At 49.8% G+C, this 25,504-nt stretch overlaps 1 protein-coding gene across 1 annotated transcript in view; it reads left to right on the forward strand.

Annotated features, from left to right (window-relative positions):
• Positions 1 to 25,504, forward strand: part of LOC134523806 (collagen alpha-1(XXVII) chain-like) — a 163,093-nt gene that overhangs the window by 100,139 nt on the left and 37,450 nt on the right. Inside the window, exons 26-37 of the mRNA XM_063353197.1 lie at positions 1,826 to 1,879; positions 2,725 to 2,778; positions 6,016 to 6,069; positions 14,800 to 14,853; positions 15,824 to 15,868; positions 16,038 to 16,082; positions 16,307 to 16,360; positions 17,165 to 17,218; positions 19,536 to 19,589; positions 21,220 to 21,273; positions 22,052 to 22,105; positions 23,598 to 23,705. Coding sequence (XP_063209267.1) covers positions 1,826 to 1,879; positions 2,725 to 2,778; positions 6,016 to 6,069; positions 14,800 to 14,853; positions 15,824 to 15,868; positions 16,038 to 16,082; positions 16,307 to 16,360; positions 17,165 to 17,218; positions 19,536 to 19,589; positions 21,220 to 21,273; positions 22,052 to 22,105; positions 23,598 to 23,705 — 684 coding nt within the window. The remainder of the gene's footprint in view (positions 1 to 1,825; positions 1,880 to 2,724; positions 2,779 to 6,015; positions 6,070 to 14,799; positions 14,854 to 15,823; positions 15,869 to 16,037; positions 16,083 to 16,306; positions 16,361 to 17,164; positions 17,219 to 19,535; positions 19,590 to 21,219; positions 21,274 to 22,051; positions 22,106 to 23,597; positions 23,706 to 25,504) is intronic.

Here is a 25,504-nt window from a genome sequence, read left to right on the forward strand (position 1 = left end):
TCCAAACTGTCAAGGCACAGATGAAGTAAAAGGAACGATGTGATGTGGGCTGCGTTTTACAGGGGAATAACGAGGCTGCGATGCGTCCAAGGTGCCTGAGTGAGCGGTGTCAATGGCAGCTGCAGTCCTGAATTGAAGGGAGAATGGGGAGTTTGCCATGCAGGAGACATGAGAAGAATTTTTTTCCCCACTCCAGCAAATTCACATCTGGCTTTACGACTCCTGTGACAGTGCCTTGACCACATGAGCCGTCCTCATCTTGCAGATTGACTCTGTAACACAGTGAGGTTACGTTGGTGTCCAGGCAAACCCGGGCTGTCCTTTGAAAATCTGCCCTAGGAGATCCTCAGCACAGCTGTGATTTCTATCAGACTTCTCCACCAGGACAAACTTAGGAATGACAGAAGTAACTATCATCAAAACAAAAGCTCAGCCAGGCCTCTAGCTGGCATCGCAAACTACGGCTTACTATGCTGTTGTAAGCTAAATGAAGTGGGAAATATGCTTTCATTAGACACAGCTGAGTCAGCAATCTCCATCCCAAGAGCTGCAAACCTTAAGACTGAAGCCAGTAGAATCCAAAGATTATCAAAGAGAACAATACAGTTAATACATACTTAATAAAATCTATGCATTCAGAGCAGGGAAAAAAAATCCTTACATTGGTTTACAAGGGCCAACTGGTGACAACACAAACTCTGGGGTTTGTTTTCAATAAGCTGCTTAGAGCCCAGAAAATATTTCCCCTTACGCTTTAGCTGTTGGAAGGTAGGTCAGATTTTGGGCGTAAACTACTTGGCAGCATTTGCTAACTCCTCCTTCCTCATCCCCCCAGGCACCCAAATGTAACACACCTAATTCCCGGTGTGTTACTGGGGCTGCGAGGGAGAGTACAGGCAGTCACGGTGAGAATTGCCACCGTCTCCAAAAAGGAGCAGTTAACATCCCATCACCAGAGCCATGCCTTTCACTCGCCTTGTGTCATGGGCCGCGGTGGTGCTCAGGGAGGTTTACACCTCGTCTCCTGTTCTTGGCTGAGCTGTGGGGCCAAGGATGTACTCAGGGGAAGGGAGATGTTCCGCATGCAGGGTTGAGTAAGACTTTGGGAATTAATAAGTGATTTTTTCAGTAACGTTCATTTTTTTAAAGCCAAATGGTGGCCTGTTTTAAAAGGGCTGATATCTGTAGGGTGGGCCATGGAGGTATCTGGCTCTGAACCCCTCGTAAACACAGGCCTCCAGATCATTGTTGTCTTCACTGTGGTCTCAGTGTAAGGCCCAGGATAGGGAGTCCCCCAAAAACACCTACAGTCTCCTTCTGAAAACACCAGCTGTCTGGTTTTTCCCAACTTGATTCCTCACTCTCAGCAGGACCTCACGGCCACAGCTTTCAAATCCATGCCTCTAAAAATGCCAGAACGTGTAGGGATTATGATACTGCAGAACAGAGAGGGATGTCATGCCTTGGGTGGGAAGAGCTGGAGATCTCCTGGGATCCAGTCCTAGTCTGGAGTTGAAGAGGGCCTTGAGCACATTTTTTCTTGTTTCTTGTTCTTCAGTGGTTTGATGGCAGTAGTAAAGTCCTCTCTCTTGGAATATGGAGGATTAGTTAATTCTTGCTGTAGTCCTTTAACTACTCTGATGAGATGGATACTTGGAAGAGGGTGATGGTTATTCTCTACTGGAAGCCTTTCTGGTAGAAACCTGATGGCAAAGTCTGCAATTTGTGGATCTTTCAGTTGTTTCATTGCTCTAGATCCCCATTGCTGCCAGCTCGGAGTGCTTGTTAGCAAAAGCCCTCACTCTTCCCCATGTGTCTCTCCTAGGGCGACCGTGGCTCAGTGGGACCCCCAGGCCCTCCAGGAGTCAAGGGGTCGATGGTAAGGAGTAAGTCTGCATTCTCTCGCTCTTGCTGATGCCTCTCTCTCTCTGTCCTAGCGAAGAGTACAGCTTCTCCTAGTCTTTTATTTATATAAATAAAATAGAATAGCTGCAAATTCTTCCTGTCTCTGTGGGGACGGAGATGGCCATTGGATTGACTGGGGACTGAGGTTTAAGATCATCCCAGCAATCTCTCCTTCAGGGGAAACGCTGGGTTTCAACGTGTGTTCTGCAGTTCCATCAGCTGAGGACCTGTTGTGTCAAGTAGAGATAACTGGGAGCTACAAGCTACGGCGCCTGAAGGATTGCCTGTTTCCAAGCATCCTGGTGGCTGAACAGATGGGATCCAGGAACAGGATGGGATCCAACAACAGCAACCCCTGTTCACGTCCCACCAAGTTGCCAGGAGCAGCGGGAGATGTGGGGCTGCTGGGGCAGCACGCTCATGATGTTTTGCTGTGCTATGTGCACTGCGGTTTGGGGATTCTCATTTAGGAGTTTAATAGAGGGGACCCCAGCAATGTCTTGTCTTGCCCTGACACTTGCCTCCTGTGTACTGTAGCACAAGACCCAAAGACAGATTTTCCCAATTATTCAGCCCATTCTCTCCTGGGCTGTTCAGACAATCTAGCTGCTTATACTGCTAGTAAGGTTGGAGCTGGGCTTTTCGCAGCCTGGCCTTCTCCATCTGCGCCTGAGCAATTTTACCCTGACAAATAACAGACCTGCCTGACCTTGCAAGCAACCAACAATGCCTTTTTTTCTGTCTTCCCACTTGGAGGAAGAAGGGCTGAGCAGATCCCAGGAATTCACACCAGGCATGTTCTTCTTCCTTCCCTTTTAGGGGCACCCGGGGATACCAGGAGGAGTGGGTTTTCCTGGGATACCTGGACCAACAGTAAGTAGAGGCTATCACCACCTTGTAATACTGTACGCCAAAAATCACCATCCCCTACCCTAGGCATTCATGGGCTGAGTCAAGCAACTGTGTCCCAGTTGATTTGAACAAGAGATAGGGGTAAAGGGATGGGACACAGGTGAGAGCAGCACGGGATGAAATGCTGAAAAAAATAATTGGTGGTAATCCAAACTTCTGTAGCTCATTTCCCTAACGGAGGGTCTAAAACTCACAATCCAGCCTCCATCTTTTAGCGGGCCACGAGTTCACTAGCTCAAGGCGTTACGCAAAGCCCTCTCTTTCTGCTAGGAATTGTTGGTAGTAGCAGTGGTCACATTGTACGATACAGTGGCTGTATCGTGCATTTGCGGAGCCCCTCGCTGGAGGGAGAAGGGCAGCAGAGCAGCTGCCCCCAGATGCACCCTCCGCCTGGCCGGGCTCATCTGGTACATGTGCAGCTGCAGCTGGAGCATGCAATTGGTGTGGAGGTAGATTTTAGTGTGGCTCCAGTTTCCCACAGCTGTTGGTTCGACGGAGCTCCGGCTCTCCCAGCAGCACAAATGCCGCTGCGTGTCGTTTGCTGGAACCAACAGAAAGTCAGCTCTGGGTGGGTACAGGGAATGGATTTTGCTCAGTGTGTGAATTCCCACAGTGTTGTTAATTGGGAGGAAGACCACAGCAGTGAAATGCCCAGGCAGTGCCAAAGATTTGGCCTCTGGATCAGCGGCAGCTCTGCCCAGTGCAAGACGCTGGGGGATGCTCTGGGCCCCCCAGACACAGCCATCTGCTGCCTGGGGAGAGATTTCACAGTTGCAAGTCAACGGAGGTGAGGGAAAGACAAGGTCTGAGGTCAAGCAGCACCTCTCAGTGACCCATCCCTAAATGAAGAGCAGCAAAGTGGCACTGGCCAGGCCCTTACAATAAAAGGAGCACGATGCTGCCTGCAGCCCCAGCAGTGAGCTGGTCTGTGGCCCCTGAGAGCAGCACGTAGATTTGTTGTTGGCAGAAGTCTAGGAGGCAGCTGGATATCTCTAGCTGTCCCTTTTTTAGCAGCTTTCCCAGCCCGTTAGCTGCTGCATGGCTGAGGAATGGCCAGAGCGTTAGGCAGGCCCCCAGCGTATTCCATGCTGTGGGCGCTGGGGGGGACAGCAGCGCGTCCTGAGCAGAGGGAGGTTCTGCAGTGGCCCTGCAGCAGAGAGCTCCCCGTCCTGAAGCACTGTCTGGTGCACCACTGACTACTACCTTCAGTTTTGTCTTACTTCACTGGGGCATGACAACAACAGTATGACTAGAGACATCAGCTCTGACTGGAGATGCCGAAACCTCTCTGCAGAGCTCTGGGAGCTGAGACCATCCCCAGGTCCTTCTGCTTCCTTCAGTTCCCTGTTCTCCTGCAGGCAAATAACTAACAAGTTCATCCAAGCAAAATGATTCCTCCAAGACTGCATTTTAAAAAGTTATAATTCAATAAGTCAAACTTCCTCACAGAGCCAGTAAATCAAATAATGCCCTAATATCAAATCCCCGCTCATTAACTCCAGCTGTTTCTGCCTGTTTCTCCACGAAACACTCATTATTTGCTTTTCAAGCCAGACCTGAGGCATGCTGTTGTTGTTTGTCCTAAACTGTTAAAATCTTTGAGATTAAGCTCTCCAGTGAGCCTTAGCAGCTCTGATGGCTGTTGAATTCAAGAGAAGGTGATTGGGAATGAGGAGCAAAGGTTTAGTCAATGGTAGGAAACTCTGCCTTCATTTCAGCTCACTGAGGCTTGTGAATTCCTTTTTCCCCTTCCTGCTCACCATCGTGGTACATCTTTTGTGTTAATACACAATTTTGAAAATAATGTATGCATATAGGTATATCGAAAGTCACTCATCTTCTCCTGAACAGTTCCTTGAAATTACCAGCATGGTATCTAGTTGCTCCCTCACCATTTTGCCGTCACAATGAATGTTTCTGTGCTTGTATCTTCATAAGCTATTTGGGATAGGCTGGGACTTCCAGGAGGATATTCCAAATACCAACAAAGAATTTCATTTCAGTATGTGTTTATCATAAAAATCTCTATAAAACAGGCATCTGACACATCTACTGCTTGTCTGTGCCAGTTGCTGCTGACCTCACTGGCAAAACCGAGATTTACTGGGATTACAAATATAGTTACAGTCAACTAACTTTTCCATCTTGAGTGAGAACAGCTAAGCGTTTGTTTTCTGAACTTACATGCCATGAAGAAAGATACCTCGGTTCCAAAAGCAAAATCTTTATTAGTGGCAGTGGTACAAGCAGTAGGAAGATCACAGTCCAATTTTGTTCTAATCCTTGGTGGAGTTTGCAGGGTTGACAGTTGGTAAAAGCTATTAATATATAAATAGCAAAACTTCATGTGGAATGTTTGAGGGAGTAAGAATGGAATGTGTCATTTTGAGGTTTTCTTTTCTGACAGTAGAAAAGCATTAACTTCAAATATGGGCTCTTAAAGTTATAATACAGAAATAAGTCCTGTTAATTGAACATATCCTTTAATTTTTGAAACTGATAAATATTGTCACAGGGAAAAAAAAAAAGCTGTTTAATTTTTTTCTGCTTTTCCTGTGTGCACATCACAGGATCAAGTGTGTACAAATCCAGGTCAAAAGAGAACCTGAATCCTTTCCGTGAGTGTAAAAGAACAGGATCACATCCACAACACCAACAGTCCCAATGAAATTAGCATCTATCTGCCAGTATGAATATTTACGCAGCACTAACAGGGCAACAGTTACTTGAAGATAAAATCAGCATTTGGCTGGAAAGGTCAAACTTGGATACCTAAGATGAGGTGTCTGTATTTGGACAACTGAAAAACAGATCCCGGTTATTATTATTTTTATACAGATACTGAAAAACAGCTGCTTTTAATAGCTTCGGAGGGAATTCTGGATGTTCAACTTCTCTTCAAATCACACCACTTACACAAACAACAGGCTGCAGATATTTAAGCGTACGAACCTCAGCCAGGATCCTTGGCCTAAATGTTCATAATCCAAAGACAATCAGTGAGTTTAAAAAAAAAAAAAGACCATTTAGAGACAAGTAAATATGGTAATGTCTTTGGCAAGAGTTTAATGAACCAACCTGCTGGTCAAGGGTCTGCGTCTGAGGCCCCTGCAGATCACGTAGGGATGTGGGCTCTTACCGACAGCTGCTGCCTTCCTCCTCCTCCATCTTCATTTTGTTTCCCTTTTCCCTTTCCAGGGTCCGGCAGGAGTCCGTGGTGCGCCAGGGATAAGAGGGATGAAAGGCCGCAGGGTAAGCACTTTTATCCCTCTCCTTTTTCAGCCATTGGAAAAGTAATCCGGTGGATTAATTTGGGGTGTGAAGAGGAGCAGCATTTGGGGTAGCACCTCCACAGCCATGTTTCTGCTGTGCATTAAGACTGTGTTCATTGAAGCAAGTCTTATCAGGGATGCGAACGCAAGTGAGGTGTATGGGCAGAGGGGTGTCCCAGTGTAGAGTTTATGGTGGAAGTCATCCAGCTTGTCTTTTCCAACCACCTGCAATGTCATAAGAGGGTTTACGGACTCTTCTGGTGAGGATGGTGAAGATTTAGTCATCTGAAGATGTATCTGGGCTGGGGAAAAGGGTGCAGGTAGAAGACCAGGAAAGGTGCCTTTGCTGCCAAAGGAGAGAGAGCAGCTGAGATGTGAAATGTTGTGATTTAACCGGAGGCAGAGAAAGCAGCAAATGTTCTGCCGTGACATAGAATGAAGAGACGAGGCAGGCAGAAACAGAGCTGACAAGGAGCCGAACAGTCAACTCTTTCCATGTCTTCACTTTAAGTCTTGCACGATTAATATTTTCTGGTAACATTCCACAGGGTTGTGAGAAAGGTGTGTTTTGCGTTGTCAGTATGTCAAACTCTAAGCATGGCTTGTGTCTTTCTATGGGTTTTTCGAGCCCATAACACAAAGCCCCGGTTTTATCTGTACGTATCTAAACAGTACCACACTGTAAGGCATGTGTGAATCCTCGCTCTGCCTGGAAAGAGCAGACCCCAGCTTAGTACTGGGTAACGCTAGCATCACTGACAGTGCTACAAGTACAAGTTACACTAGATAAATATTTCCCAAGCGCTCTGTGTCAGTTCACGTGTGGTTCTTCCTGCTCTGTTTGGGTGACAGCCGACAGCAGAATGACCTCTAGACCTGCCAAAGCTGCTTGTTTTCCTGCCTGTGACATCCAATCCATGTCCCACTGAGCTCCTCAATCTTTCCTTTTCTTCAACGGGACATTTATTGCAGGAGCATCCCTGCTTTGGGTTGGTTTTCCTTGTCCAGCTGCTTTACAAAGTATTAATAGCGAACACACGCGGGTTCTGCTGAAGGCCCCAACAACAGCATATTTTGCATTTCTCCCTCCAAGGACCTAATGATATCTGTTTCCATGTTTCATTCTCAAAGATGTAGTCTAGAGTAAATGATACGTTTTACCCACCCCAAGTCTCTCCTTCAACTGCAGCTCCTGCTTGGGGGATTCCGGACAGCCAAGGATCGCATGTGTTTCCCTATGCCAGGGCTAATACTGGCTTTGAATAGCTGGGACTGGCAAACAGAAACGGAATTACCAGTTAGAGAGCTTTATAACCACAGAGTTATGTACCCTGGAACTGCTTTAAGCTTTAAAAGCACAGCTAGAAGGACACCAAGCCCAGCAGATGCATATCAGGGTTCAGCTTTTAACTTGTGGCTGGGAAAATCAGCTTCCTTGCCGCTCTTCTCTTTGGTGGGAAGGCCCATGGATCTCATTCCCTGGCTCCGCTTTTAGAGGGTCCCCTGGGGAGCGAGGTTTCTCTGTGCTACACAGCAGCAATGAACTGAGCTGTCTTGGGACATCCATGGTCATGATGGATGAGAAACTGGAGGCACTTTCAGGGGAGGCTTTGAATGGGTGGCAGAAAATATCTCAAGGTAAAACTACAGCGCAGAGCTGAACGGGAAACGCCTTCTGAATGAATCCAGGCTGCCAACTGTGTGGCCTCTTGGAGAGGTGAGTCCTCCAAGGGGATCAGACATTCTGCCAGTGCCTTTAATGTCCGCGGTGACGGAGAAGGAGTCCCAGCACTGCGTTCCCCCAGCTACCAGCCAGGGATGCTGGCCGCATCCCCCCGGCTCCGAGCCTCTCCTTATGACAGGCAGTCGCATACAACTGCGGGTTTGGCTGTTGGGTTGAGCAAGATTCACTCACATAAATCTTCTCCGGCTTCTTACTTCTGTGTTGGCCTAAAGTCCTCAAGCCACAAGGAGAGTAAAGCTTGACCGGGCAGTTTTCAGCTCCACTTGTGTCTGTCAGGAATGACGAAGTGGGTATTTATTCTCACCCAAGGTAAAACCAAGAGCAAAGCTGATTCAGCTCCTAAGAAAGGAGCTTGGCCAGCACAGCAGGGACCTGCCTTTGGGTGTAGCTAGATCCAGAGAGAGGGTGCCAAACCCTGCGGAGAAATCCTGCAGGACACCAACTGCCGCCAGCACTGTCTATCCTCAAAGTGACGTACCAGAGACATTCAGCTTCATGGCCTTGGGTTGCATTTTCTCTCCAGACATTGAGTCTGGCAGACCCTGTGCCAGTTGTTCCCCCTGGACATTTCTCCACTGAGGAAGCCTAGACTTCAAAGTGCATCCCAGCCATGAAAACCAGAAACGCAGCGGTGGCTCTGTCGCGGCTGGCTGCGGAGCCCTGCAAAAAGTCACCCCAGGAATTGCAGAACGTGGAGGTAGAACAGAATTCAGTGCCCGGGGAAGAGGTCTTGATGTTGCCTTAAGACAGCAAGACTTTGATTGAGATCTTGATGTTGCCGTAAGGACACCGGTATCGGCAAGGAGCAGTCTTTGCCAGCAGGCGCTGAGCATCTGGGTCTGCTGCTGGTGCCCTGCGCTGATCCTGCCTTCAACACTCGCTGCTGGCCTGTGGCGTGGTGGAGATTTGGTGCCTTTGAGCACCGCAGTGATATAATCCATATAGAACTCGTGAGGCAGACTGACATCCTTTCCAAGATCCCTAGCAGAGAGGAGGAGCTTGGGCTTTGCTCTGAAATCCTACACATTTCAGTGAACATGATGATGGAAAGTTGGTGTTGTAAGGACCAGCAGATCTCCTGCCTGCAGGATTTCTGGTTTGTATATCTCTCTCTCAGGTTTTCCTTCTCTTCATACTCTCAGAAGATATTCCAGGCACATAGTATTCTTTGTTTGCCTAGTTTGTCCTGCTGTTCTGGCTCTTGGTTTTCTCAGGATGGGGAATTGATCCCCCAATTGTAATTTCAGACATTACCCTCTGTCTATCCTAGTTTACAAAAGGGACGTAATTCAATTCAGAATGGAAACATGAATGCAGCCTCCGCCAGATGTTTGTGGATTCCATGAGCTCTGTTTGTGGATACTTCATTAAAGTAATTTTGCTTTTGAAGGAAATGTAAATAGCAAATATGGTTTTGATTGTAAAGAACAATGGCGACTTTTGGGGGTCTGTGTTTATGTTGCGATAGCTTTGGTATTTTGCAGATATACGTACACATTTTAAAAAGAAAATTCTTTTAAAATTGTAACCTCCTTTTTAGTCATGACAGGGCTATTGTTTCTTCCCAAGTCTTTGTTTTGCCCATCAAACTGATAGTGAACAATCTTCCACAAACGCGGTTTCCCCTCTCCTCTTCCCTAAGGACAAGAAACATGGCCCTGTGAGCCCGGGCTTATTTCCCTTCGTCCGTCCTCAGTGTAGCACTTAGGCGTGTGCTTAACATTCAGCTAGTGACAGCTATGCACATATTTAAACCTAATTATTTAACCAAATCAAGGTTTAAATTTGGAGGCGGCTGATTCAGCAAGTCCCTCACCCTGTCTCACTTAAATTCAAAAGCACGTTTCTGTTAATCAGCTCCTCGCAGCAGGAAAACCTGTGGTCTCCAGCGTCCTCTATCAGGGATATCAATATCAAAACGCCCAGGTATTGACTGAGAATCTCTACAGAAGACTAAATATCAGCTGGAGCCATGACTTTGCAGCTCAGATCATAAAGCTGCACCTGAAATCCTGCTGTGAAGTGACCTACCTTGACCTGTTCTTCTGGCCAAGGCGTCTGTCAATATTTCTGGCATTTTATCTTCTCACTGGAGGGGATGCGGGTACTGGCTCGGGCCAGAGGAGCTTTTTAAATCCCAAAGCATATTTCTCTTTTCCACTGTACCATTCACTCATCAAGCTCCTGCATTAACTATTGCCCAGGTGAAGCCTGCAAAGACGAGATAAGGCGTGCGGAGCTGCGCTCCCAGCGCTCTGCCCAGGTGGGGACCGCTCGCGCTGCCGCACGGACCCCATGCTTCCCAGCAGCACTGCCTGCAGGAATTTGAAAATGCCAGGGATTTATAAAGCGGTGTTATCTAAGCAAACATGAGAAGAGTTGCTTTTGCCGGGCCCAGCTGAGAAGTTGTTCATGAAGAAAAAGCAGAGGTATATTGTTTTGCTCCCGGGGACCTTTCTAGTTGTCTGGAAAAGCGTTAGAAGTGTGAGGAAAAGTTAGCTACAAATCTGTGGCCGGTAATGTCTCCCTTCAGCTCTGGGCAAGGCATCTGCTTGCTTTTCATTTGGCCAGACTGCGATAGTGAAATATCAATATTTGGATAAAGGGGTAAGGAAGAAGCTCTGGATTTCTGGAAAGGAGCTACTGACTGCGTGTTCGTGCTTCTGCTGTTCAGAGGCTGGTTACTGTCTCTGAGCTCTGAGTATCTGCTTAAACAGGGGAAAATGCAGCGCTGCTTTGCAGAAACACCTTGTTTGAGTATTTAGTGCTGTTCTGCGGGAATGCTGCCTCTAGCAGCAGGATATACCTCTATTGGCTCACATGGACTAGCAATAAACCTGAATTGCAAAGCCCAGAGCTGAATTCCCCTGCATTTGTGAGCTGACGATGTTCATATCTGGCCAACATCGTAACACTTTGTTTTGTCGGGGATTGCTGATAGCGCTGCTCAGCATTGCATGTCTCTGAGGGCAATACTGTCTCGGCCTGTGGACTCACTGATCGTGCAACTCTATGACCTGCTTTGCTACTGTTGCTGGAGCCTACATTTACCAAAACTCGTGATTAACGGGGGGCAGCATGTGACTGCAGGTGAGACTTGCAAGGACTCAATGATGGCTTTCCACTACATAGCTCCACGGGCACCTGCTCGGGGATTATAGTGAGAAATGTGCCCATGTAAGACATTGAAACTAGAATTAAAAAAAAAGCTGGGCTCCGTCCAGCTGTATCTTGCTGCCTGCTGAGAGGACCTCAGCGCAGGCACAACTTACTGCAGCTGGAGCATCGGCATTCGGACACAGGGACGCAGAGCTGTGATTTCCCGCGCAGTGCCATTTTGGCTTCTCTTGCCAGAAAACACAACCAAAAAGGGAAACTCATCTGTTGAGGTCGCAGTGAGTGATGACAGTTGGTCTTGTGGCTCCTGTGCTTCAGGGGGGCTGCCCAGGCACATCCCTGTGCTGTGACTCCCTGCGTGACCTCGGCTGAGCTGCTTTGAGATGGATGTGGCAATGCCTTTGAGCAGTTCATGTCCAACTGGATTCAATGAAACAGTTGACCAGGTTTTCAAATGCTCCACCAGCCCGAAGCCTGTATCTCTCTGTGCCTTGGCTGTCCGTGTGCAAAGGAGCGGACCGATCTTGATTTAACCCTCCTTTTTTTCCTGTTTACATTATAAAGCTACTTGGAGCTTGTACTGTTTGTACAGCCCTGGCCCAGCAGGACCTCTCCTGAGCTGTGTATGCCATATAAATACTGACGCAGGCTAAAGAAAAGCTTCCTTCTCTGTTTCATGGGCTCCTAGAGATGCTGACAATGGTGATAAAGCCACGCCTCTCACTGCACCCTCCTTACCCCGTTCTTAGGATGGGTCCATGCTGCGTATGCCCTTAGGATGTTATTCCCTGAGGTGCCTCTCTACACGCTCACCCTGGTCCCTCTGCCCTGCCATGCTCAGGGTGGCCATGCCTGGCTGTTGAGTTCATTTTGAAGGGCTGAAGGTTGAAGGGGAGCCCGAGGAGCTGTGCTCAGCCCTGCCTGCATGGCCAAACCGCTGGGGCTGCAGGGGAAAGGCACCTTCCCCCTGTGCCTTGCGGCGTTTGGCATGGGATGCTCCCTGGAGAGCTGCCAGGACCTCACTCACTCATCTCTAACTGGCGTTGTCAGTAAAAGAGGGTTTTAAAGATTTAACTAATTGACTAAATGTAGCCTTTCCTGTCAGGGAAAATTAGGGGAAGCCTTTATCCTGGGTTTCGGCCCAGGAGGCTGGAGAAGATGAAGCTTGCCACATGCATTTGCGAATACGGGGTCAACTTTCTCCTTCTTTAGGTCAGATGCCGATGAGATGTGTTGTGATGGGATTAGGCAGGTGACTGCTGTGAAGTGAGATTGCCCTGGCAGATCCTGTGCTGCTGCTGACAGGGCTCTGCTGGAAGAAACGAGGATACCGTAAACACTTCCCCAGCCAGCCCTGCCAGGCTGGACCACTGCGAACCACAGCCATCGCTGCCCATGCTGCGGCACTGGGCGAGGGCTGAGGACACTCACCAGCCTCCAGCCGGCTGGGACCAGCCCAGCACCAGCAAAAGCGGGTGGATAGGGCAGGACAGGCTACAGAAGATGGGTCTGGAGGGGACAGACGCATCCCACTTTCCTTCCCCGTCAGCATCTGTCCTGGAATGGAGACCTCTAACCTGGGCCATCGCTGCTGTTTCCTTGTCCCTCTTGCCTCTGATCCCTGCTCCCTCCTTCTCTAACACCAGCGCTGAGCTACTGAGTCTTTCCCCTCAGCACATCTTCAGAAGCGGGTAACCCTGTCATCTCGGGTAGTAAAGATGTAATTGCACAAAATAACTGAATGGCTGCTCAAAGAGGAGGGGAACAGTGTGTTTTCCAGGGAGGATGAGAAGTTGGGTGGCAAGGTGCTTTCCCAGGGTGCCAGTGCCATGCCCATGCTGACGCCTCCCTTCTCTTTGGGCAGACCGGTACCCAGCCCGGTACCCAGCCCGGGGCAGGTCTGTGTATTTTGCTGGGTTACTGGATGTCCCGGTCACCCCACGCAGCTCCCCAGATGCCTCCAAGCCCTGCTCCCCCTCTGCTCCAACCTACAGCGCTGTCTGGCTTCAGCTGTCAGTAGCCCTGCTTTTAAATGACCTTCTGGTTTCTGTCATTGTGCTTTGAGGTTTATGGGGACGTGGATTAATAAAACTTTTGGTCTTTACTGCTCTGTGATCTAGTGGCCAGCATGAGCTGGGGTCTGGGGCTGGTGAGAGCTGCCATTACATTAGTGTAGCAAAGCGCCGACCTGTGAACCACCCCATTTGGTTGTGGTGTCCCCATCTGGTGCACAGTCCTTCTCTGTCCGTCTGTCCCAGAGACCAGGCTGAGCGTTCTTTAGAGCTCTGTCTTACTGGCATGCAGTTCAGGCTTTTGGTTATTTAATCTCTGGTACGCTCAGCGGCACAGGGTTTTGCCAAGCGCAGTAGAAGTTTTTGCATTATTTTATATTGACAATGTTTGTCTGCTGTAATAATTTGGCTAGGTTTCCTATACATCTTCTGCTGTTACACTGCCTTTCTTTGTGAGTCTCTCTCTCTCTCTTGCCTGTCATAGTGGAGTTACTTTTCTAACACATTGGCTCCCTAGCCCCGTTATTACTTTTGGCACTCGGTTTGCATCCCGATTAAGCACGTTGGCTCCTGTTTTCTCTATTTCCGCGCTGGCCTGCTCTCAGGATTCCTCTTACCACTACATTCTAGCACCGCTCTGTGTTTTTATTTATTATTTATATTGCAGTAACGCCTAAGAGTCCCAACTGAGCTCATGGCCCGATTATGAACATGATGTGCATTAATAGAGTCTCTTGATATGCCCTTTTTTTACTGTTGTCTTTTCCCTGACCATGGCTCTGTTTATTCTCTGTTAGAGTAACACACTGGTTTCTGGGGTTCGAATGGTGCAGGAAGCTGCAGGTTCAGCTCTTCTGACGTTAGCTTGAAAGCTAGATCACAGTTGTCCCCTCTTTGAGACCAGTTCTCTCCCCAGCTAGCACCCTCTGGAAGAGGAAGAACACCTCTTCCTTGAGGATATGGCTTCCCAAGCCGTACCATGAGCTGTTCAATTCTAGCTAATCACTTCCAGGATCTCTCACTATCTGAACTCTTGTATGTGCCACGAGCATTTCTAACCATGCGCGTGTCCCGTACACCTCCCGAGGTCCTCGTGCCTCCTCCATGCGCAAACCCAGGAGCAGATGCCGGGCGTAGGACCAGACATGCCAAAGCAGGCACGGCTGGCTGCGCTCCTCCCAGCATCCATATGCATGAGCACCTGCCTGACACTTAAGAGCAGCCAGTTCTTTGAATAGCAGGTAACTGTAACTGAGGGCTTGGAGTTCAGCTGCCAGCAGATAAACCCTGCTCTTTGGGAGCAGTTTGGGGCCCAGGAGAATTGTGAAGGAACTGTATGATGGGGGCTTGCGTGTATATTTTGTAGCATTATTGTCCTGATTGCGACCATCAGACAGTGTAGTAAGGTTAAGGGCAGGGGCAGTTGGAAAAGCATGGTTTTGAGGAAGGAAGAGGTTTGATATCAATAAGGCTAGAACTGCAAGTCTGTCCATTGCAAAACCCTTGTGATGTAACTGTTGTCTGAAAATAAGGCTGTTCTGGCCTGCCTTTCTCCTCTGGCTTTGTTTTGTGGTTGGTAGTTGGTTTAACAGGAATAAAAAACATTTTGGTGCTGTGTGCTGGTAAATGGTGAGAAGTGAAGCAACAAAAGACAGAAAGGGATCTGTTGAGTCCTGGGCTCCCTGCTCCTGTGCTCAACCCAACCAGGTATAGGTTGGCTTAGCCAGGACTGATCTCATGGATTTTCCTGGTGGCCAAAGCTAAAGTGACTGCTGTATTTTCCAGTGAGATGTATACTCTGTGTTCTTATTTTTGCCTCTCTTATGCCTTTTTCCAGGGTGCTAGAGGGCCTGATGGACCAGTAGGCGAGCCGGGGTCACGAGGTGTCAAGGTGAGTGCCAGCGGGTGGCCAGGTTGGCCAAGGCTGCTTTTAGCTGTGTTGTGAAATGCTCTGGGCAGGATCAAGGTCACATCCTCCTCTAGGAACAGGCGATGTTCAATCGCTCCATGAGGATCAGCCAGCAGGGATGAGTCTTTTGTTCAGCCGGGGTAAAATCTGCCCAATGCAGGCATCAGGGCCCTTGCAGCTGGGGTCTGAGACCCTGGATACAGAGGCAGTCCACAAACTTAAAAGGGCCTCTGCTAAAATAATAGGGTTCTCGCAGGAAGGGGAGAAGCTTTAACTGGCAGCGAGGGCGCTTGGCTGTTACATCTGAACGTAGCAGAAAAAATGGAGCAATTTAACATGACTGGTAAAATATGACCTAAGGGAATACATATCTGTTCTGATGTACTTCATGTTGATTAGGTCAGGACAGGAAAAAACAGAGGGCAGGAGATGGCTGGTGCAAAGAGAGCCTGGCAGATACCCTGCCTGAGCAGAGCCTCACCCAAGCCTGCTCCTTCACAGACTTTGAGAAGGGCTCATGGGAGAGTTTCTCCCGTTGGCAGCAGCCTGGTGTGCGAGCAGTGCGGCAGAGCTGGACCCTTGTCCTGCCATTGAACGTCCCAGACTCCGTCCCCTGCACAGCACACGTGGCCCTGTGAATGCAATTTGGATGGGGAATCTCCCTTATTGCATGCCCTGCCAGGTGGGGCTGTGCCGAGTCTCCCGAGAATCCCAGCTTCCTTCAAAGCAGTGTTTGCTCAAAAAACCCTAGGCCGTGCAGCCCATTGCCCACACTCCCTGCTGACTGGGGTGGTCCTCAGGGCAGGGTCCTGGGCTTTTGGCCTCTCAAAAGCTGAAGGGAACAGGAGGGAATATTTGATGCACAAAAATGAAGAGCAGGTGGGCTGGGGCAGAAGGGCATCGCCAATAGTTTGTGCTCCTGCCAACGTGTCTTTGTCTTTTTGCTTTGCAGGGCCGACCAGGGGAGCCAGGCAAGCTGGGGCCAGATGGGCTGCAGGTATGTCCTCTGCGAGAGCCAGTGCCTGCCAAACCTGGCACGGTGTCAGTCCCCGTGGGGGTACCCACACGTACACACTGTCCAGGGAGCTGCAGCTTCCCCTGGCCAAAGCGCCACAGGTGTCTCGGCACATTCCCAGCTGCTAATCGCTGTAACCGTGTGTTCACAGGGGAAGATGGGTGAGACTGGGGAGACAGGAGCACGTGGCTTCCCAGTAAGTGTCCATCCCTTGTGCTTCCTTTCATAACCTCAGTTTCACTCAAATGCATAAGTTTTGGGTGCTGGTCCAGGAGGGAGAACTCGGACAGTATCTCACACTTATGGGGCCACCTCTCTGCTCCTTTTACTGGAGCGCTTACAAGATGCATGTTACTGCCGAGAGGCATGCAAGATTGCTATGGGGTTGGAGCTGACCTTGTTTTTCTTTAATTTTTCTAGGGTATCCAAGGACCTTCTGGACCTCCAGGAGCAAAAGGGGCTCCAGGCGACCCGGCAAGTGTCTTATCACTCTCTCTTCATCTGTCTTTCCTTGCACACACACAGACACTTCATTTCTTTCTCTGTCTGTCTGTCCTCCGCCACTCATTCCCATTCCCAGCTGGTTTGTCCTTGCCAACTCCAGCATGGTCAGAGATGTGAAAGATTTGGCTAGAGTCCTAGGAGGCACAAGGAAAGACAAGGTCAGAGCCCTGGAAAGCAAAAGGGAGCCATGGAACAACCAGGGAGAGTGTAGGATACAGCCTGGGCTGGATTTCAGAAGGGAAGGGGGAAAAGAAGAGCAAGGTTGGGTCTGGGACAGGGTCAGATGTAACGGGAGGGATTGGGCTGGGTTGGGAGGTAGAGCTGAAGGGGACCAGGAGGGAGGCTGATGGGGTCAGAAGTGAGCCCACAGCTTTGGGGAAGGCACTGGGAGGTGAAGGGTGAAGACATAGACCTCAAGGAGGGCAAACAGGACCACCAAAGCAGGAAGAGGGGTCGTCATCTGCTCTCTGCATCTGTGGGGACTGACCTGGACTGTGAAGGGAGAGGGTAAACCAAGCATTTTCAGGTTGCCAACTGCAGTTGTTTTAGTTGGGAGACAGAAAGATGAAGGACCTTCTGAGCTGCTGTTTGCCTGTGAAGATGCCTCAGCACACCCATTGCTGGCCTCTCCATCTCACTGGCCATCTCTTGCATCCTGCATAGCTCACTGTGATGTGGTGATATCTGGTGTTTTACCTTACAGGCCATTGAAGTGATGGCCCTTCAGAAATGAAAGCAGTTGTATGAAAAGAGCATTGTGTCTCTGTTTTTCAGGGTCCACAAGGACCACAAGGACCACCTGGGCCTTTGGGAGAAATCGGGCATAAGGTAGGTCTGAGCTTTGCTCCTATTTGTTTTCCCCTTGCATCAAGAATAGCAGGACTGGGGCAGGAGTAAATGTGGAGAGGCACATCCTTCTACATGTGGGGCACAAGCAGGAAGGATTTCCCTCAAGTCTGAAAGTCAACTTCCAAAGCAAACAGTGCAAATCAGAAATTCAAGCATCATTTTCATCACAGCCCATAGACACCCAGTTGGTAGATGTGCAGACCCGTCTTCACGACAAGAGAAACACTGCAAAGCTGACCACACTAACAAGTCCCAGGCACGGCTCTGCGACCACACCGGGGACCACCTTTCTGCACCAGGGTGCAGAGTCACGGACCAAATACAGTAACAATTCAAACCGAAAACTGGTCTTTTCTTTCCCCCTCACTGGTGCCGTTGCTGACAAGACACGGCTTTGTCAGCCCGCCTGGATTGCTATGGCAGTCCCACCGCGAGCTGCTGCAGCCAGTGGAGGAAGCTCAGAGAAACGCCTTCGCTGCTGACTCTGCTTTTGGGTTGCCGTTGCCGTGAAGCAGTGGCACAAACACTCCATAACCAAAGCAGCAGCAGCTGCCAAAGAGTGCCCCGATGGAGCGCAGGAGATGCCTCCATGGTTTCCCCCTAACTCGTCTGCAGTCTTGGCTTGATTTCGCTCCCCTCGAAGTGTTGTAGTCTTGGCTGTGTATACCAGATGTGCCAGTTCCCTTTGGGTAGCTCCTTTCCATAGGTCCCGGGCTGTAACATAGACGTGATGTTTCACTTGGTTGTGAAAACAGCAGCGAAGGTGACTTTTAATGCAGTCTACTGCAAAGCGTATGAGTCATGAAAGTTTCCATTCTCATGGCTGCTAGACTGGATGGAGTGTGCTCTCAGCGTGGTAAACCACACTGGGGAGCTGGAAAGCTGCTACTGAGCCACTCTGGGTGTTGCCAACCAAGAAAATACAGAGCTTTATTCAAATCTGTGACTCTTCCAGGAGCCTTTCTCTGCACTGGCACCTCCGCAGAAACCAAAGCAGGATTTTTGCTTTCATTGGAGCTTGAATTTTCTCATTGCGTGACTTGACCATTTGTTCGTAAACCCAACATGCGCCCTGATCCCTCCTCTGCTTGAATCCATTTCAGCAAGCGAGGAACTGGCTTTATTCCCTGGGCAGACGAGTGCTCCCTTGACTATGTGCTCTTTTTTCCTTTATTCCTAACTGCAAAAAGAAGGGAGATTGTTGTCCGGAAAACAAATATCATAAGTAAATAAACCACTCAAATCCTTTAAAGACAAGCTTTGCTGTCCTATATTTGGGCTTGTTTTACTGATTCTCATTCCCCATGCTTCCCAGAGGTACTAGCAAATGTACAAAGATTAAAGCTCCCAATTGATCTTGGTCCTAAAGGTATCTAATGAACGTGACCCCGCTATGGCAAGGCTGCACATGGCAGCTGGACCCCGAGTAATAGTTTGCAACGTCATTCTCTCATCTTGCCTCTTTCTTTCTTACTTCACATAGTTTTCCAAGTCGGGCACTCATTTTTGGCTCTCTAGGGGATGCCAAGACCGTCTACCAGGGTCTCTGCTCGGATAGACAGGGACACGTTATCTCATCTGCCAGGCACTTTCTTCCAGCCAGCACAGCCTGGCGACAGCCCTGGGCCATGGATATCTGGTCTGAGCCCAGTCGTTGGCATTAGGATGTTTACTGGCCCATTACAGCCGGAGAAAGTGGGTGATGGATGTCAAGGCTTATCTGGCCAAAGTTTGTGCTGAAGGGTTTGGTGTAACCTTGCTGTTCTTGGCTCCCTTTCGCTGTCCCAGAGCTGGCAGCACCATTGTGCCCCTGCCTCTCCGGGAGTGTGGAGCCAATGGCTCCGCTGGAAGCTGTGTCGCCTGGGGCAGTTCACTGCACCTGCAAACCCCGACCGACACGAGACTGGTGGCACCAAGAGTGTGCTCACGCCAGCGGTAACGGAGAAGTGGGGCTGCAGGAAGCAAGAGCACAGCTGAGCATTTTTGTTATCCACTGTATCAGCCAACCTGCTGGAGCCTTGTGAAGGGCTTCAGAGGAAGCTGGGGGCTGCCGCAGGGCCGGGGAGCGGGGAGGCGTGAGAGACAAGCAGAGCCCTCCCAGGAACCAGGCACACGGGGGTACTGGGCCTCTTTGATGCTGCGTACCCTAAGCCAGCTCCGGGGAGGTAATTACATTGCAAACAGGGCTCCGCTGTCCCAGGAGGGCTCTGCTAAAGGAATTATGTCTTTGATCTTGCTTTCTACTCAGTTACAATGGGTTTTTTCATTATCTTTTTTTTTTTTTTTTTTTTTCCAGGGACCGCCTGGCTCAATGGGACAACCTGGCCTCGCAGGTGAACCTGGCATGAAGGTAAGAAAAGCCCTTAGTGCAAGTTCTCTGCCAGACCAGGGAGATAATAGCAACGTCTGTTGCTGCAGGACTGGCTGACGTTGCAGGTTCACCCTCCAGTAGCCAAAGCAGACAGCATACACAACAAAAGATAAAGTTTAAAAAGTAAAACCAGGTTAACATTAAGCCCTTGGTTACAAATTCCTGAGCCCCATCCCGAGGGAGAGGCTGTCGGTGCTGGGGACAAGCACCGTCTCAGGGGTCTTCTGCCTGTGAAGGACTTTGGAAATGAAGCTCAACTCGTTTGCAGATCCAAAATCTGAGTGGAGAAGGGAGTCCTTGAGACCCAGAGATCCAGGCAGCTTCTAATCTGAAACAAGAAGAGTCTTAGGAAGGTCCCAAACTTAAAAATACCCTCAGACAAGGTCCTGCCACAGTTTCCAAACCTCAACTCTGTGGGGACTGAACTCCTCTAATGGTTATGGGGGAAGGGTGCTCTACTCAGAGCCATGAATGCACCTTCTTGTCCCCATGGAAAGGCCTATAAAAACCGTCTCTGTTTGAATAAGATCCCTGTGCTGAGCAGCTCAGAGGGGGTTTTATTTTATCCTAACCCCCTTTCCGCTTGGTTTGAAGGTTCGCTCCTGTGTGGAGAGCTTTTGAACAGACTCTGTGTGGGGATTAAATGCAATTTCCTCTTTGCTGTTCTTCACTCCCCACCCCCAGCCCCATCCTTTGCCATGTTTTCCTTGGCAAATCTTCTGACACTTCACTGGAGCTACCGTGTCTTTGGCGTCCTGATACTTCACGAGTGTTTCAGCTCCCGTGCTCCTGGCTGCCCTCCTTGGGAACAGGACACAATGGTTTGTGCAAACACCCCTTTAACCCGCTGTCAGTGCAACACGTCCTTGCTGGGGGGTCAGAGAGTGAGAGTCCCGTGCTGCTCCTTCTCCGAAGCTGGGAAATGCTGGGACATGCTGGGGTTGCTCTGGGCAGTGATCGCTTGCAGACCAGTTTGCTGTATGGATAGGTCAAACCTGTTTCTCCTTCTGCCTCTGAATTTCCTGAGCCAGATTCCTTGCAAAGCAGTTCGCTTGGATGGGCACACATGGGAGGTAGCTGCCCTGTGGCTGTTGTACCCCCAGTGCAACCTCGCAGCCTGTTGCCAAGATCCATTTGTTTGCCAGATCCAAGCACGTGCAGTTCATTTGTTTTGGTGCCATCAAAGATTCAGGTTCTTCTCCATCTTCCTCAGTCGTGCTGGCGCTCAAAGAGCTGTCAGCTGTCTTCTCCCTCACTCCAGCTGTGTCTGCCACAGTGCTGCATTGCACCCAGCATTGCTGCTTTTCCTGCCAAAGGCCCATGCCAAGGGAATATCTTCTGGTTCTGCAGCTGCAGGAAGCACAAACCACTCTTGTACCCCTGTCCTGTTGGGCATCATTGAGAGCCTGCGAGGTGTGCACTGGCCTTCTTCAAGCAGAGGCGCTGGTGATGCCAACCTGTCCTTTGGACCCCCTTGCAAACTGGAGTGAAGGTGCTTGTGTGGGAGAGGAATGAAAAAGTCCAAATGAGGGGTGCGATGGGAAGTGTTTCATCCTGACTCACCGCCAGTAGACAGCTTGTCTCCATGTCTGTGGTTCCTTCTTTGTAGGGTGATCCTGGCCAGCTGGGAGTCCCTGGAGAGCAAGGCCTCATTGGCCAAAGGGTAAGTACGGTCACCTTCTCGTAGGACTTCTCTGTTGTACTAGTTCCCCAGAGGCTCTGTTCCTTGGGCGGGCAGACAGACCCTGCCCTGGGCATCCCGTAACCCTTATGGCCCTTGTTGCTTCTCCGGGTGGTGGAAACACCTTCCTCGCAGAGCCTGTCAGCTTGAGCTCACCAGCTTACCTGAGCCTCTCCAGTGCTACAGTGCTGCTTTGCAAAGCGCTGTGACAACCTCGCGTATGAAAGGGGCAGTGTGGGAACAGACCCGTCCTGTTCCCCAGCCAGGCGCTGCCAGGAGGGTGCCGTCCACACGGAGCAGGGAGACGCTGGAGCAGAAGGCGGGCATTAAGCAGGGAAACACTGGCTGCACTATGCACACGTGGGAGGGAGCCAGGGATGGGATGAATGCACAGATTGAAGCCGGCAATGGCTCTTGTCCCTTCTCAGGACTACAGTCAGTTGTTGGAGCAGGATGGGGAAGCCCCAGGTTAAATGAATACAGACTGAGCCCCCTTTTCAACCCAGGGAAAGAGGTCTTCCCGCAGGCCAGCAGCGGGGTCCTGGAGGAGAAACTATGGCTCAGAATAAAGAGGCTGAACTCCTGCTCTTGCTCCGGGAAGAGCTTGTTCAGCGTTAGGATATGAGACAGGACACGTGTCGAAGTGCAGGGCTGGGCTCCTGTGGCTGCAGCCCCACTCACTGCCACCAGTCAGCTGCCGAAAGCACGGGGAAAAAGCGTATTTGGGCACAGCCTTATGGCGTTTGCTTCTGTCTTGTAGGGAGAATCAGGGCTGGAAGGGGACAGCGGGCCACCCGGGCCGGACGGTGTCAAGGTAAACCACACTCTTGTGGCATATTTCATCACTCACACACATCTCCGTGCACTCAGGCCCCCGTGGTTCCTGGGGCCAGGTTGAAGCCAAGGGGGTTATTGGGTCCTCTGTGCAATAAACCTCTGCCCTGCTCCCTCTAAGGATTTTTTTCAGTAAGCACACATAACAGACTCCTCCTTTTTCCCTCCACTACCCACATTTCTGGCATCTGATCAGGTCTCCAAAAAGGTCAAGTTCTTCAAAATCTAGTTTCCAACAATTTGTCTGTTTTATTTGAGTCTTTACAGATTAAATTTCCAACTAATCAGGAATTCCTTGGCCTGGCAGGGGAAATCAGGCATTGTCCATCACTCTCCCCTGCACCACTGACCAGAACGTTGTTTGCAAGTACAGAAACCAGATCCCCTGCCTCTTGGCAAAGCCCCAGGTGCTCGCTCAGGGCTTGCACTGCACTCTGTGGCTGCTGTGAGTTTGCTACCTTGCCTTTGGAACGGGACTCTGATTTCTGTCCCTGCACAGCCGGCCTTTCCAAACAGGCCAACAGTTTTGTTCCATGGAAAGTAAAAGCAGCCGGTCCCACAACAATGCGGTTTATTGCTTCGTTCTAGTTAAACTATTTGCCATGTGTCTCTACTTCTGCTTATCTCTGAATGTTGGACCAAAAGACTCTTGTTAAAGACAGTCAAGGCTTCTGTATTCTCTTGCCACCACTAACTGTCCCCAAGAGCTCTCGAGCCAAACCAGGTCTTTCAACCTGGATGAGTCTCTGGACAGCAGAATTGCCGCTGCAGGAGCATGTGTTTAATCAGGAGAGATGTTGTTGTGCCCTCACTAACACAGGTGCAAGTGGACAACGACTGTACAGGCCAGTTGGTTGCACACGTGTAGGTGTGGCTGTCAGTACAGAATTGGCCTTTTTGATTGTCTCCATAAAATTTTGTGCCATCAATTATAAGAATGGGATTTGACATGATGCCTACTGCTCAGACCACAAATCCTTCACAGGGGCAAGATGACACTGTTTCGCAGAGTGTTTGTTTATTTGAGCCCCGGACTGATTCCCATTTGGCAGCAGGAGCCAAGCGACTGCTCCGGACAAACCCATCCTATTAAAAATCTTTCAGCATCCTGAGCTCAGGGCTTCTGGGTGAGGCAAGGGAGACTTTCAGATCTTGTCCGTCTCTCTCATTCATGTGGGAGGTTCAAGCCTTATTGCAGGAGAAGCAAAAGGGTTCAGATTACCCTGTGTAATGGGGGAGTTCCTTCTCCTCCAGCCAAGAGACTTTAAAAAAAAGAAACCTGGTTTTGCTCATTTTGTTAAATGTCAAGTGTATTATGACTCATGCTCATTCATCCTTTTGCTTGTAGACTCTCTTCCTCTCAGACTCCTGAAATATTAATTATGTGGTGGGTTTTCTGCTTGTAAGAGCCATGTACAGTGACGCGTGTGTTGTGTGGGTATGAAAAGCTCCCACCCTCCTCTCTTCCACAGGGAGACAAAGGAGAGCAAGGCCTGGAAGGAGAGAAAGGAGAAAAAGGCAACGAAGGACTGAAGGGAAAAGAAGGGCCTCCTGGATATCCTGGCATCACAGGTGTCCGAGTGAGTCTGCAAAACCAGCGCCCGTAGCTGGTCCGTGGGTTTGCTGTAGGAACTAGTGCTCTCCTGCACAGGCAGCCGTGTGTGTATCTCAGATCACCAGGGTACGGGTATTGGCCCAGCACAGCTCCTGCCCCCTCCGTAGGGCCACCTGCGCTCTGGTTTCCAAATTAGCAGTTGCATTTTGCCCCCAGAGGATCAGCAGAGTGCTGTGTGCTCTTGTCTAAATCCCTGCACGCAAGATGACTTGAACCTCCCCGATGGCTGCAGCGTGAGCCCAGGGGTGCAGTACGTGCTGCCCAGCGCCGGTGTCGGGGCACCGCTGGTGCACACTGAGCTCTGGGCTGCAAAAGGCAAACCAGCTCGCCTGAAGAGACGAGATCCTTTTGCAAAAAGAGGACAAAAGAAAGTTTGCAGTCTTGTGTCTGGGAGGCTGGATTGCATTTAAACCCTAGTAAGAAATAAATAGGCTTTTTCTTTTTTTCTTTTTATTTTCTTTTTTTCTTTTTTCTTTTTTCTTTTTTTTCTTTTTTCTTTTTTTTCTTTTTTCTTCTTTTTTCTTTTTTTTCTTTTATTTTGTTTTTTTTTTCTTTGTTAACAAGGCCAGTAATTACTGTAGACATCAATACTACTACAACAGGGCATGCCACGTTGCAGCAAAACACCTAGGGGCAGATTGAGGGGGAGATACAGGCAGTGAACCAGGACACTGCTTTGGGCAGGAGGTCTCTTGAGATGTGACTTGTTGCAAATGTTGTTCTGAAGTACGTTATTTTTGCGAAAAACTGCATCCAGGAGATGGTTTGCTCTGTCAGTGAGGATACACACTTGAGATGTGGCTCACTTCTCTGGACTGCTGTGGGCTTTGGGACACTGTGTCTCTACTGCAGCTGTAAAATGGACCACCTCGCAGGGTATTAGAGGGATGTGCAGAGGCTGCGAGGAGCTGAGCTTCCACTGGCTGCCACAGCTGGCGTTGGCCTGGAGTTTGGAAATGGCCAGCTTTTGCCTTCTCTCACTTCTGTTTGATGATTACTTGCTTACTTCTGGTTTTCCCTTCTAAGGTTTCTCCTTACATATAGAAAACAAATAGAAGAAATTAGAAAGAAAAAACAATTCTGGCTCCTAGGTGAGAGCTGTGGGGCCAGAGGAGCGGCGCAGGGTCTGGCCTGGGGCTCCTTCAGTGGTGCCAGATGGAGCATCGCTCTGCCCAGTGCCCCAGTGGGCTGTTCTGCCTGCCGTGTCAGGCCCTTCTGCTCAAAACATGGAGTTTATCAGCTTGAGCACATGATGTATTCATTGTAGTTATTGTTGTGGATCAAAGTTGTCAGGAGCGTGGACGCGCGAGGCTCGCTCTGCGAAGCGGTGCCCTGTTGAGTCAGGATGCAGCCAGCCTGGCCGCAGCAGCCATGCTCACCTGTAGCACCAGTCTTGTTCCTCATGCAGCCGGAAAATACACCATTTCCTACCCCACGTCTCTGGGAGGTACGTGAGCAGCTCCGGCATGTCAGAAGGAACGAGTAGCCCAAGTTTAACCAAGTTTGATGGCAGCTCTGGAATCCCTGCCCAGGATGGGCAGGAGGCAGCAGTGCGGGCAGGTACCTCTGGGCGCTGGGCAGATGCTTGATGTTAAAGCACGTTGTTTTTCCCTTTGGTGACATTGTGGCTGGCTAAAAGGAGGGCAGGGAGAAGGGTGTGAGGGGATGGAAGCAGCAAAGGGTCTGGATTTATGTTATTTTTGGGCTGAGGTTGGGATTTGAGCACGGACTTGTCTAGAAAGTGGAAACATTGGCTTAATACTG

The sequence above is a fragment of the Chroicocephalus ridibundus genome, chromosome 15 (assembly GCF_963924245.1).
Source record: "Chroicocephalus ridibundus chromosome 15, bChrRid1.1, whole genome shotgun sequence".
Classification (NCBI taxonomy): Eukaryota; Metazoa; Chordata; class Aves; order Charadriiformes; family Laridae; genus Chroicocephalus; species Chroicocephalus ridibundus.